The following is a 13,939-nucleotide window of genomic DNA, read 5'->3' on the forward strand; positions in this document are numbered from 1 at the left end:
ACTGCTCTGGGCCTCCCACACCGTGGTCACCCCAGAGGAGACCCGCAGACATCAAGGACTCCCCTGATCTCTCTGCTTTCACTGTTCCTCTCAGCTGGAATGATCTTCCATCCACTTCTCCACTTGTTAAAACCCTGCTCATCCTCCAACACCTGGATGAGATGCCACCTCCTATCTCATTGGAAATATTAGGAGCCAACATTTACTGAGTCCTGGTGCTATGCCAGGCCCTGTTCTAAGCACTGCACCATGTAGTAACTCACTTAATCTTCATCCCAGCCCTAGGAGGTTGTAATTCTACAGATGAGGAGACTGAGGCCCGGTGAACTAGAGTCAAGTGCTCAAGGCCCTAGAGGCAGGAAGCAGTGGAGTCAGGGCTGCACTCAGGCCTGGGATCTGATAGGGCTTCTTCCTCACGTGCCCACCAGCGCCTCCTACACATGCCTTCAGTAGTTCATTTTGGCGGCTACTTGTGCATTTCACACTGTCTCTCCACAAAATCACAGCCTCCAGAGCAGGGCTTTAAAACTTGAACTCAGATTCAACCAAGGATTTGTGAAAGCACAGACTCTGATCCACTAGTTCTGGGCACAGCCTGAGTCTGTATTTCTAAGCCCTAACATCAGGTAATGCTGCTGCTGCTGGTCTGAGGACAGCACTTTGAGTGGTGAATCCGGACGAGGGCAGAGATGTCCTGCTGTGCCACCCTTGCTTAGCAGAGCCTAGGGCCTGTGGAAGCCTCTCTGAGACCTCACCAGCCCCGGCCCTCATGGCGGGCGGGGGCGCTGCTGCTCCTCTTCCAGGGCTGGAGCTCTGGATGGGCTGGGTCCTGCCCCCATCCCTGCGTTCCCTTTGGGTTCAGACATGGAGACCCTGGGGAGCAGTCAGGTGGAGTCTGGACAAACCTTGCCTTAGGACAACCTCCTACGCCCCTCTAAGCCCTGGTCCAGCTCTGACCCCCAGGGAATTCTTGCAGTTCTGGAAACCGCTCTTCTGACAGGTGCTCCCTCTATGTAGAATAAGGAGAGTGCTGTGAATGGTCCTCCCACCACGAAAGAGGATGAAGAAAGTATTGGGCTGGCAGTCGAAGAGGTCAGGGGCTAGTGAGGATGTCTCTGGAGAGAAGCATCAGTGTGCTGGGGTCCCTGGGTCCCCTTCCCCTAGCCATGGGGAGCAGAGAGGGTGAATCTCTGCTCCTAAAGCCAAGTGAGGGAGGCTCCAAGGAGACTGCCTGAAAGCTTGATGTGTGCACCCCAAGGTGTGGGACACTCACATGGAGTGGGAAGGGTTAGAGGCGAGGAGCTCCCGACAGGTGGCGGGGCAGGAGATGGGCTGAGCGGGGGATCTCCAGGATTTGGGAGGTAATGATATGTTGGTGCTTTGCACAGTTCAAGTGTGGATCCTGCAGAAGGAAGACTCAGGTCTTCCATAAAGGTGGTAGAGGAGAGGTTGGCTCTGGCAGAGGGGCTGGAGAGCTGCCATAGCAGCAGTTGGAGAGGGTATCAGCTGACGTGGGGCAGTCCTTAGCAGCGGGAAGCCCCCTCACAAAAGAGGAGGCTAGAACTTCCTATGTGCTCACCAGAGGGCCCACAGCAATACCCAGCACCGCTGCAGGACAGATTAAGACCTTGCTGCCCTGCCCCTCCTCCCCAGAGGAGCTACAGCCAGCTTGGGCATCTGGGGAGGACTCCAAGTTCAAGGTGGAAAGGTGACAAAAGCTAACCACAACTCCCTCTCCCAAAATGACCACTGCAAGGGGAGGGGAACCTTTCACATAATCTGGGCGGCTCTGGACACTCTGAAGCCCACCCACAGTCTCCCTAGAAAACTCTGCCCCTTGGATGGAGATTGCCCACAGGTGAGGAGTCAGGGGCCTGTATTTCATTCCTGCAGGCTTGGTAGCAGCACCATGGACTCGCCCCAGCATCTGGGTCTGGGGGAGGGTGGTGCTGGGCTGTGCTCATCTTCCATTCCAGGAAAACCTAGGCAAGGAATGTCAAACTGCACAATGTACCTGGCTTCTAGAGAAGCAGGTTTGTAATTTGTTGGAAATGGTCTTCTCAAGCCACAATGGGAATAGTTTGTTTTCTCTAGCCCTGCCAAAGGGACCTTGGTCAGGAGGTTAAGTGAGTTTCATTGAAAAGACACACTTTTCCTTCCCAGGCTGATAAACAAGGCTGCTGCTGGGAAACCGATTTCCTCTGTCCGGGTGCTCAGCTGGAGTGCCCTATCCCTGGCCAAGGAAAACAAATGCATAAACATTTCAGGGATATATAGGAAGCATTTCTGCTGGAAGCCTGCTGTGAATGGCTGCTGGAGTTTACATAGCAAACCCCACCGGGGCCTCAGCACAGCCTGGACAGAGCAGTCCCTACCCTCCCACTTCCCTCCCAGCCTGGCTGGCTCTCAGCCTGCCTCTCCCCAAAGACCAACAGTCAGGCCTCTACACATGCCCCATCCACAAGAACACAAGACAAATGCTTTCATTGTCACCATCCAAATGCCAGTTTTACCCCCCTGGCACCTAAAATAAAAGGGGTCTCCTATAGCAGGACACAGCCCTGAGCTGCTTGTGTCCTGAGCCCCAGGGGCACATGGAAGCTGGGGACAGGCTGCTGTCCAGTGCTGGTGGCTCTCCTAGGCTTCTCCCTGGGCCGGAGCAGACACAGCAGGGGTGCATCTCCTGGTTCCTGTGTGTACACACCTACCTCTGCACAGCCCCCTCACAGTCCCAACTGTAGCACTCACTGGGCAGACAGGGTGGGGTACAAGGATGGCAGACTTCAATGTGACAGAAACCCTGAGAGGCTAGTGCTGTGCCCCTGGGCTCCTGCATCCATCCCGTTCTTGTGAACCACTGCAAAGGAGTCCTTCACTGTGCTTTTCACACAACCTCTCTCCTCACCCGCTTCTTCACCAGCAGGCCACTGTACTTCTGCACGTTCTCACCTTCTTTTTGAAACTGGTGGGATATCAATGAATGGAACAAACAAGGTTCAGACTACTATTTCCCCTTCATGAGTGATTATCGCACTTTTCCTATTCCAACTTATACCATCTTTGTTCTGGAATGTGAGGGCTCCACAGGCTCTGCCCACCCACATTTTCAGTCAGCCCTCTCCCCACATGCTCCCCTACACGTACCAGGGACCACACCCAGTCCCCAGTCCCTCTGTTTATCCCTGTCCTATTGTCCCCCCATGGCCAAGAGGTCCCTCCTTCTCCTTGGAAGGCTCTTTTCCCGTATCTACTTGGCCAGGTCCAGCCTGCCCTCCAGGTCTACCTCCATTCTCCTGGGGCCCCATGTGGGCTCTGGGCGAATCACCCACCACCTTCCCCACACCAGCCATGATCAGCACAGACAGTGCACACCACGCTCTTCGTAGCTATGGAACAAATGAGTCTGGGCCCTTGACATGGGTTTGACTCGTTTTATAGAAAGCCAGCTACCAGAAATAATGAGTCCCTGGGGCCAACCACATCGGAGACCTGGGCGAGGGACCACCCAGCGGGGAGCAAGGGAGGGATGCAGACAAAGGCAGCAGAGATCCTGGCAACCTCCTTCCAGTACTCAGCAGTGACAGCTCAGCTGGGAGGGGACACAGCAACACACTGGGTCTCCAGCACAGTCCTGGGTGGGCCCTTCATGGAAGGGGCAGGGAGGCTCTGGATGCTTCTGCAGCCACGCTGACCCAGGTTGGGGTTGCATGAGACTTGCCCCAGAGGCCTGGGGTTCAGCTGTCATCCTCGGTGATGAGGTGATGAATGGTGGACTACAGGGTTTACCCACATCCAACAGTCACAGGATGGGGTCTGAGCCGTTCCAGTTCACTGATGCCCCCTTCCACCTAAGCGTAGAGTAAGGAGAGAGACAAAGAGAGATCAAGCTTCAGGGTCCCAGATGAGAGCCCATCTCTTGCCTCCACTTCCTGAAGGTTTTGTCTTGGAGGCTTTGAATAGTTCAGTTTCCACCCTGTTCATCTCACCACTCCAGATTCACACACAAACCCACACACCAGTCTCTTACGAAACACAAATACACCCAGGGCCCCAGAGAGCAATGGAGAGGCCAGGTGGCAGGTGACGCATTCTTTTGTACCACAACCTACTTTGTGCCTGGCACCACTAGGCCCTCCACCGAGGCCCTCCACTGACATGAATGATCCACACACGTGGACCAGCCGCTCTCCAGTGGGGCCCAGTGGTTAGCACTTTAGAGGCACCTGTGCAGTCCTAGATATGGCTGCATGAAGAACAATGGGGAGAGAGTGTGGGGAGGGGCCAGGAAGCTGGCATGAACTTGTAAGGGTTCTGGGTTTTACTGAGAGCCAAAGAAAGGCAGTGAACGGCTGTGAGCACTAAAGTAACATGACAGTTTTTTGTTTTGTTTTGTTTTAACCTGAAGAAGCACAGAGTATAACTAAATTATGGTCCAGGGTTACAGACAACTGAGTAACAGTTTAGTTACAAAAGAAAGTTACTGTAGGTGAGACCATGACATGTCCTAGCACTTGATTTTAACACATGGTGCTACTTTTCTAAAAACACTCAGAGGAATCAAATTTATAGCAGATGGAGTGTTTACATAAAATCTGGCACTAGGTATATTATACATATACAGATATCCTAAGACTATATATGAACTAGGAAACAGATGTTGAATGTCTCCCAGCAGTTCTACAGTGCAGAGTTTGAGGCTGGAATTCATAAATGCTTTTCCAAGTATGAGGTTTGGGCAGGGAACAGACATTTTGTTTTCAAACCCTGAAGATTTTTTTCAGGATTGAAGAAAACCTGCCACAGAGGAATATAAAGGGGAAGCTTTTCTCACTTCAACTGAATTGTACATCGATATGCAGAAAGTCTAGGATTCCTGACATTGGAACTGCAATGAGAAGGGTGTGAACAGGTTCTCCCAAAGTAACACAGTTGCATTTTCCAACGGAAGGCTTGGAACCACCAAAAGTTTTCAGTCAATGGTTCATCCTCAACCCACTGTTCCCCATGTTTATGACACAGCCTAAACTTCCACTGAATCTCTTTCTTCCTTTCCTAGGCTTAGGCTCTTTGTCTTTCCTCAAGTCAGTGCTTTCCTTCAACTGCCGCATCAAAGTCTCTGATTTTTAGGTTGAAAGTGTCCCTTCTAAAGGCAGCAAGCTTCATACTCACCTTGTTCTTCCATCTCACTTCCCTCTTGGTTACAGACAACTTCTTGGTATCTGTAAAGACTGGATTTTCCCCTTGCATATTTTGAATACTTTACACCATTCCATTTCCCTTCGAATGAGCAGAAAGATTTCTTGTCATTTGGAGAAAAAAGTCTTCATGGCAATTCTGTGCTTCTTGCTCCCCTAGAAAGGTTTGGTGTGGAAGATATTTGCATACAGCCCATTTGGAACAATTAATATTGCATTCTCCTCCTAGCTCTGCCCGGGACACTGTGAGGATAGATCGTGCATACCATCGGGGAATGTAAGGATGTCACATTCATCTTAGTCAAGACACAAGATGCAATCCTGCCCTACATTGTACTCCCTAGTCAACAACCCAAGAAATTTTGATTTGTCCAAATAGGAATGCTGAATTGTATCTTCTTGTTGAAACACTTGGCATAAAAGGTTGAAATGGGTGGATGCTGGAAAAGACGCTCAGCCAGGAATGTTACACTGTTTGGGGCAACGGTGTCCAAAACTTTCTCCGCATCCTCCTCTGTGTCATTTGCTGATGTCCAGTGATGCTGAAAGATCTCACCCAAAATCGGGTTGTATGGTCTTTTGGCAACCAATCCTTTTCTGCCAGCATGAAAGGCTGAGAGTTACCCTTTTACCACCTGAACCATTCGGTTCCTGGGATCCTTCTGGTCATAAATGCTTAGAAACACATCTGGTGTGCAAAAATATCTGCATACATTTTTAAAAGAGATACTTTAAGAATAAATACTGAAAGAACTACCTTAGTGAGATCCATTCCCAGTCTAACTTGTGACAAGAGGTGCATGATAACACTCTCATGTTCATCCACAACCCCACCTCCCCTTCCTCAATCGTTTTGAAGTGAAAAGACCAGCATCAGCACTTGTTCCATCGGATGTAGAAGAATTAAGTGCTTCTACACTATCCAAGTGCTTCGGACTATTTACAGGGCTTCTGTGTGTCAAGCAGATCCAGAGGAGTCTACTGGGTTTCGGGGTTGAGCTAGTTTGATGGAATTTATCCGCATCATAGTGTTCATCTTCACTGCTCTTGTAAGAGACACTGGGGCTGTATTCGGAGACAAACTGGCTTGGCTTGGCGAAATTAGACTGCTCCTCGGCGATGAGTGCCCACTGCTGATACTATTTGGAGGTGGAGTCTGATGATGTCCTGTAGTAGCTAATACAGGTCCAACCAGCAGGAAAATGGCCACTGCTCTGGCTGACACAACTGAGCAGGTTCTGGAGGTAAGCAGGCTGGGAAGGCATTGTGCTGACCCCCGTTCCTGGGTACTGAGTTCATCTATTACGTCTGCTGGGTTAAAAGCACCTTAGCAATCTGCAGCCACACAATGAGGGTTTGAGATTTTCAATTTTCTTGTTCTGTTCATCATCTTTGCAGTTTGGAGTGTGTCATTAAAAAGCTTTTATTGTTCTATTAAGATTTGTGGGTAAGCATTGAAATCTTGGACACCAAGGAACACATCCTGAATGCAGACTCCCAGAGGGTGGCAGAAGGGAGGCAGGAAGGACAGTAACGTGCCTGCTCTCAGCCTGGTGCCCAGGACCCTTCACCCCACCCCTCTCTATCCTTCCAAACCTTTACTCTCCTCACTCAGAAAGACTGAAGTACCTCCTATGAGCTCTCAATTTACAAATTCCTTGAATCCTGGCAAGCTGCTTCAGTGCAGGGGTGAGTCACACTCATCTGCCACTAGACAACATCTGTGTGACCACAGTGGCTGAGTCTTACTATCAGGCTGCTGAGTTTGGGCTTGGTTTTGAGGTTTCCTATAGACATAACCAACCCTCTCCATCCAGCCAACAGGTGCAAATGCAGGGAGAGTACTAGAAACACCACGGGGAAGCAGTTTGCAATTACAATAGAAAAATCAAAGCAGAGACATTTTAAAAATTAAAAGGGCCGAGCCATGACACATGTTGTGCCTGTGTAGGGGATGAATCGAATCGTTCCCTGATTGGAATCGTTCTGAAAGCTTGTGAGTCAATTACAAGGACAAGTAAGAAGGGCTCCGCATATGCAACCAACAACTGTGGACAGGCACAGAAAGGGGAGGGATGAAATGGAAACACCCCTGAGGAGCAGAAGAGACCGAATCACAGTTCCAGACTCATTCATCAGTGCTAATGCAGGAGGCAACTGCCAGACAGCCAGTTTATAGCAGGGTCTCTCATCCTCGTACCTTAATCATTTTGGCTGGGTAATTCTTTGTTGTGGGGGCTGTCGTGTACATTGTGAAATATTTAGCATCCTCTCCCAGGGCTGAAATGACTAAAAATGTCCCCAGACATTGCCAAATAACCCCAGGGGCACAAAATCGTCCCGTTGAGACCACTGGCTCTGTAAAAACACCATGGTCCCTGGGGTTCAAGTCAACTCAAAATCACAGAGAAAGGCACTTCATGGCGGAAAATAAGGCCCTGTCCCCCTAAAGGCATCCCTGCAACAGAGGGGTGGTTACCTGCCTTAACTGCTTTTCAACGTTGATGAACGCTGTGTTTTTCACGGGGGAAAAAAGATGCCTCATAGAGCCTGTGCCAGCCAGGACAAGACAGCAGGCCTGAGTTCAAAGCTCCTGACTGGTAGAAAATCATCCAGGGACTCTTGCACACTTTGTATCTCCAGACAAATAGGCCTGTGTGAAAGTTTCCATTCCCAAGCTCCAGCCATTCGGAATGGGGAGCAGCTCCAGGATGAGTCACGTGGGTATCCCTCACCCCTGGGCCTTAACCCCTGCTGGGCCCTGCCCAGTCCGCCATCCTGCAGGATCAGATCCAGATTCCTCTTTGCAGAAGTGTTCTCTGACTGCCAGGCCAGCCATGGGTCCCCGTCAGCACCCAGGCCAGGCTCCAAGGCAAAGCTGGTTTCACCAGCGCCTGAAGCCTAGGCTCCAGGTGGAGGTGGCAGGTGGGGGAGCTGCTGCATGAACACGACCCCCCAGGCCAGCGGCTCCTCGTGGACGCCTGCTTAGGGAGCAGCCCCGCCCTCCCAGGCACTCAGCAGGGAAACCACGGTCCTCGCTCACGTTTCAAAGCCCTGCCTTGCCCTCTCCTCTCTGCCTGCTCCTGAGCCCTGGCCCAACTTGCCACCACCTGATTCCTCCTCCTCCCCAAGGCATGCCCAGAGGTCACGGCGGCTCACAGGAAAGCGAGTGCTTCCACAGCTCTTCTCTCAACCTCACAGCAGCTCAGGAGAGGGATCCTTAGATCCCAGGGACAGATGGGGAAACTAAGGCGGGGAGAAGAACCAGACCTTGTGGAGCTCACACAGCTTGATGACTGCAGAGCCAGCACAGGGCAGGTGTGTGTGGGGGGCAGGGCATCGGAAGAGGGCTGGCATGGACAGTAGGGAGTGGCAGCACCCAGAGAATGCTCCTCTGTTGGGTGGGAGGCACTACGGACAGGGAGCCTGGGCAAAACGGTGTCAGCATGGAAGCTGAACGGGAGGTTCCGCAGGCAGTGAAGGTAGCTGAGGGAGGTGGGTGCTCTGCCTCAGCCCCTCGAAGGCACCGTACCCAGCTGGAATCACATTTTCCATTTCTCGTCTGCACCTCCGAACAGAAACATCTGTGCCCCAGCCCCAGGCTCCGGTTATGGGTTCTTTTCCTCTTTTCTCTGGACTGTTGACAACCGTTTCATTTTTCTCCCTCTAGCTAGGCTGGAAGCATGAGAGAGGTCACTGTGTGTGTCTTGTTTGGAAATGACCCTAAATTAGCCTGTTTTTGCTGAGATGGTTACAGTACAACAGGGGGAGGGGACAGGGGACAGACCCCACATTCCTGACACAGGCAAAGGTAACAGGAGACTCTCTCAGGCCGAGGTTTGCATCACAGCAAAGTGCAGAGACACATGGGATCTGGGATGGTTTGAATTAGGATGCTGTTCTCTGAAGGCGAAATCAGCAGTCTGGGCTTGTGCAATGCCACCGAGGCTACAAAGCCAGGTGGTGGGAAGTCACTGCCCGCTCAGTGACCTTCCAATGGGCTGGGACAGCAAAAGCATAAGCCACAGTTCCTGGAGCTTGTGACTGAAAGTGTGGCTGGGACACAGACCTCTGTTCTAGAGGCCTCCATCTCACTGTCTGTAAAAGAAGAGGTGATAACAGGGGGTGCCCAAAGGCCTTTCTGTAGAGTCAAGCAAGCTGCCAGACAGTCAGCTGTGTGGCTCAGGGGTTCTTGCAGGGCATCAGAGCTGGGTGTAAGGGTGGGTGGTGCGTCTTTCCCTGGACTGTAACAGGGTTGATTCCGAACTTGACTTTTGGCTGATGGCAAACTCTCTGACAGCAGGAGCCAAGTCCTGCTCAGCTGTTTCCTTCATGGTATCCAGCCCAGGGGTTCTATGAGGGTTGACCTGATGGAGGGGAATTCTGCCTGTCCACCAGGCTGGCCTACCCTGCAGCCCCACCCACCGAGCAAGATGGACAAGATGCTGTGGGCACACAGCTGCCTCTTATCAGGAGCTTGGGTTCTGACTGCAGCCTTTGAAATGACCTGAGCTCATGCCGCGACGTCATGTGCATCCCCTTCCTGACACGGTGGGGCCTTCCTACAGACAGCAGGACTTACCCCTAAGAGGCCAGGCCCCCTGGAAGTGGGTCCTCACTGACCTTGGAGGCCACTTTCCATAGTCTGTCCCTTTGGGCTGTTTGAAAATCTGGGATGGAAACAGAACGCAAGCCTTTGTAATCAGACCCCTTGGACTAGGATTCTGGGAGGCTGGGCCTGCTGTCTCCCATTGCAGTGGTATGTTAACTGACGGGTATGGGGCAGTGTTCTCACTCTCCACTCACCCACTCAGCTTTTCTAGGAATAACTGCCCAGGTGGACCCGCCATGATAGGGGATTGATGTGGGAAGTGGAACAGGCAGGCAGCTGGTGTCAGCAAAATTCTAGCAGACATGGAACACAGACCTGGGGATGAGGGGATAGCTAATGGAGCTAGGAAGACGGTTCCCCCGGCCCAGTGCCTATGGTAGGCCAGAGAATCAATGCCTCACTTGATACCCGACTCTCACAAGGCAGCAGGGTTTTGCGTGGGGGGTGGGTACTGCCCTTACCTGGTTCTCAAAGTGTGGTACCAGGACCAGCAGTATCAGCATCACTCAAGGACTCCTTAAAAATGCAAATTCTTGGGCCCTGCCCTGGATCTGAAAAAGCTCAGAAACCCTAGGTGTGGGGCACGGCGATTTGTGTTTTTTGGTTTTCTGTTTTTGCATGTTTTTTGAGACGGAGTTTCCCTCTTGTTGCCCAGGCTGGAGTGCAGTGGCATGATCTTGGCTCACTGCAACCTCCGCCTCCCGGGTTCAAGCGATTCTCTTGCCTCAGCCTCCCGAGTAGCTGGGATTACAGGCATGCGTCACCATGCCCGGTTAATTCTGTATTTTTAATAGAGATGGGGTTTCTCCAGGTTGGTCAGGCTGGTCTCAAACTCCCAACCTCAGGTGATCTGCCCGCCTCCGCCTTCCAAAGTGCTGGGATTGCAGGTGGTGATCTGTGTTTTAACATATTCTCCAGGTGACTCTGATGCCCCTGAAGCTTGAAGCCACTGCTTTGGAGCAAACTTTCCCCATGCATGAGCCACAAATGCATATGGGCTCCCCTCAGCCCCTGTGTGCTGCACAGATAGAATTATTTTCCATCCATGACTGCTCGAGGAGATGCTGGGGCTCAGCCTTGTCCAAGCTCACACAACACTGAGCAGATGTGAGGGCAGAGAAGGGCAGGGCCCTGGCTCAAATCATGCAGTCTCTCTGCTTCCCACATCACCTCACTGTCACCTGCTTACAAGTGGCCAAGGGGCGGGGGAAGGAAGTCCTGGGAGATGGAGGCAGCCAATAGAAGAGGAAGAGGAGCTTCAGGCCCGTGTCCACACACTAAGACTCTCACTCTGCGTGGACTGAGTTCCACGCAGGCCAAAGCCCCAGGTCAGTCTCAAACAATTGTCAATTAGCGCTGAGCCCAAGAAGTCCAATCCTGGGCCCACGCTGGGAGGTGCTTGGTGAGTCATGCAGTGGAAGAATTTCTGGGGAAAAAGGAGTTACTCCGGAAGAGGCAGTGGAGAGGTGTCAGGTGGTGGGCCACCCACTGGGAGCGATACAGAGACACAGAGTCAGACGGAGGCCTTTAGAGAGGGTCCTGGGAGTCCAGAGGCAAGCAGAGGCTGTGTCCAGGGTGTCGGAGCCCTGCTCAACAGGCCCACCTGCAGGAAGGATGCCCTGTGGCCTCCCACGCTGTCCTGTACAGATGCCAAGGCTAGTGTCACCTCCTGTCCCCACTGCTGCCTTTCTCTCATCACTTTGAATGACTGGCCCTTTGTACATGAAAGGAAAGCGACCTGCAGGTGCCCTTAATCCTCCCGACGAAAGAAGCACCGGCACATGACCCTGCAAGAATGCTTCATCCCTGGCTCGGGAGGGCGGGCAGGTGGATGGACGGACAGACAAAGCACGTCGAGGATGTCTCTGTGCTCCTCCCACTTCCCCTTCCTGGTGTTTCCACCATGTGAACGGCTCTCTTTCTCTGCATCTCCTCTCAAAGGTTCGCTTGCCTGTGGTGGGCATCAACCCTAAGCTCACTGTGGCCCGTGGATCTCAGGCAGTAAGCATTGTGGGGCCTCGCCATTTTCCATCCCCCTGCCACAACCCCAACCATTTCACAGGCAGAGAAATGGAGATTCTCTGAGATCACACCAAATCAGGAGTGGCTGAGGTCATCATCGTGAGCATAAACACCATGGAGCACTTAGTAATGTCCCAAACACTCTTCACAAGGTCTGGTGAGCAAGGTATGCATCACTCCCATTTTACAGATGACAAAGTGGGGTGCAGGAAGGTGAGGTCCAGTGGCTCACACCAAGAAGCGGCAACACCAGGGCTGGAACCCAGGCAACTTCTCTCCAGAGCCCACACTCATAAATGCTACCAGTTCCACTGCTCCTCCAGAAGGGACTAGGATCCAGGCCTCTGCCCCCTGAGCTACTCCTCTCATGCATGCTGAGGCCTCCGGGTCATTCCCCAAGGGCTTTGTGAAGGGCCTGCCAGGGCAAGGGGAGCAATTCTGACAGCTACGGCCCCACCAGCCCAGGGGTCCTCTCAGAGAACACAGCAAGGAGGTAAGCCCCAACTCACCCCAGTGACTGAACATTCCCCTCCCCTAGCCTGAGCCTCAGCCTCCCCTTAAATACAGAGGGGCTGGGTCAGAGGAGTTGAAGGTCCCACTTGCCTCTGAGGCCACAGGCATGCTGCTCAGTGCTCAGAGTGGCCGAGCTGCTCCTCCAGCTCCTCCGCAAGCAGAGGGTGCCGCTCCAGGCAGCACCTCCCACCACCCCCAGGCTGGGCCAGGGCTCCTAGCTTCCCATCCTGCTCAAGCCTCCCCCACCCTCAGGTAAGCACCCCTGTCCTGCCTCCTTCGGGCCTAATGGTACTTGTCCTGCCTCCTTCGGGCCTAATGGTACTTGTCCTGCCTCCTTCGGGCCTAATGGTACTTGCCACATCTGGCTGCTGCTACCTTGAGGGAGGAGGGGCTTCAAGAGGTACATATGTAGCCCCCACCCCCCACCATGAGGGCAGCCTCATAAGCTGTCTAAAGACGCATCACCACTGCAGACCACACACTCCTGAACCTGGGCCCCAGTGAGTGGAGAAACCTGTGTCTTTCCAATCACCACACCCCTTTGAATCAGGGTAGTCAGGAACCCCGCAGGCCTGATGGCCCCCAACCATGGCTCCTCAAAGCTATTCGGGGTGAGGCTCAAAGCCAGAGAGGGGCTTGACTCACTTGGTTCTGATGCAGAGCTCGAGGGGTGGGACAAGGTCGTTGTCTGTGTCATCAGAGATGGTTTGGGTGGTATCTGGAAAGGAGGAGAGAGGCACACCACATGTCACCCAGGGCCCTGCACTCACCCTGAGGTCAGCACAGACCACTCCCGGGACCCGACCCCTTCTAGTCCCTGTCCCCTCCTCTCCATCTCAACTGGACCCACCCTCATCCCTGACATCTGTTCTCACCTGCACAACTCACTGGTCCCCACCCAAGTCCCACTTCAGCTACCACAATACTCTTTCTAAAAACACTTCTGATCTCACCACCCCGATTCTAAAACCTTCTATGGCTCCCCACTGCCTGAAGAATACATCCAAGCTGGTCAGCATAGTATTCAGGGCTCTTCACCATGTGGTATAGGCTTTACCCAACACCCTTAATGCCACCCACTGCTCAAGGCCCAGCTCTGGCCGCCGCCTGCAGGGAGGCCCTGCGGGCATTGGCTCTCTGATCCCTCAGTCTGGACGCTGGAGTCTGCACTACTGTCTGTCGTGGGGGATGGTGGATATGAATGCTGGTTTCTGTGATCAGCCTGGAGGCTCCCTGGGGAAGGGGGGGAGGGCCCGCACCAATGGTCAGCCGGATCTGCTCCTGCTGGTTGGCCAGGCCATCATAGTAGTACAAGTCAAAGAGCCTCTCAGTCCTCCAGTCACGCAGGAGCCCCGGCTGCAGGCTAAAGAGGACGCTGAAGTGACTCTCGCTGCACACCACCCAGATGGGGAACCTTGGGGTCTTCAGGAAGCAGCCAACCTGGATGAGGGAGAGGCCTGATGTGAAATGCCGTCCCCAGGGAAACGGGCCAGGGCATTTTTCTGTCTGACCCAAGGCAGGGCTGACCTCAGAGGGGCCCTGCTGAAGACCACGTCTGTGTCTGATGCTGGGAGCCCCCCATGCTGCTCAGGCCACC

At 53.1% G+C, this 13,939-nt stretch overlaps 1 protein-coding gene across 6 annotated transcripts in view; it reads right to left on the bottom strand.

Annotated features, from left to right (window-relative positions):
* Window positions 1-3,417: 3,417 nt before the first annotated feature.
* The window catches only part of MINDY4 (MINDY lysine 48 deubiquitinase 4), a 125,829-nt gene continuing 115,307 nt past the window's right edge, over window positions 3,418-13,939 (bottom strand). The window contains exons 16-18 of one of the 6 annotated variants that reach the window (XM_033194613.1): window positions 13,602-13,782; window positions 12,988-13,060; window positions 3,418-3,848 (exon numbers count right to left, since the gene is read on the bottom strand). In XM_033194613.1, coding sequence (XP_033050504.1) covers window positions 3,800-3,848; window positions 12,988-13,060; window positions 13,602-13,782 — 303 coding nt within the window. In that variant the 3' untranslated portion in view covers window positions 3,418-3,799. The other 5 variants (XM_033194611.1, XM_033194612.1, XM_033194616.1 and 2 more) reach the window with 5 other exon arrangements.

The sequence above is a fragment of the Trachypithecus francoisi genome, unplaced genomic scaffold, assembly GCF_009764315.1.
Source record: "Trachypithecus francoisi isolate TF-2019V2 unplaced genomic scaffold, Tfra_2.0 Lachesis_group4, whole genome shotgun sequence".
Taxonomy (NCBI): domain Eukaryota; kingdom Metazoa; phylum Chordata; class Mammalia; order Primates; family Cercopithecidae; genus Trachypithecus; species Trachypithecus francoisi.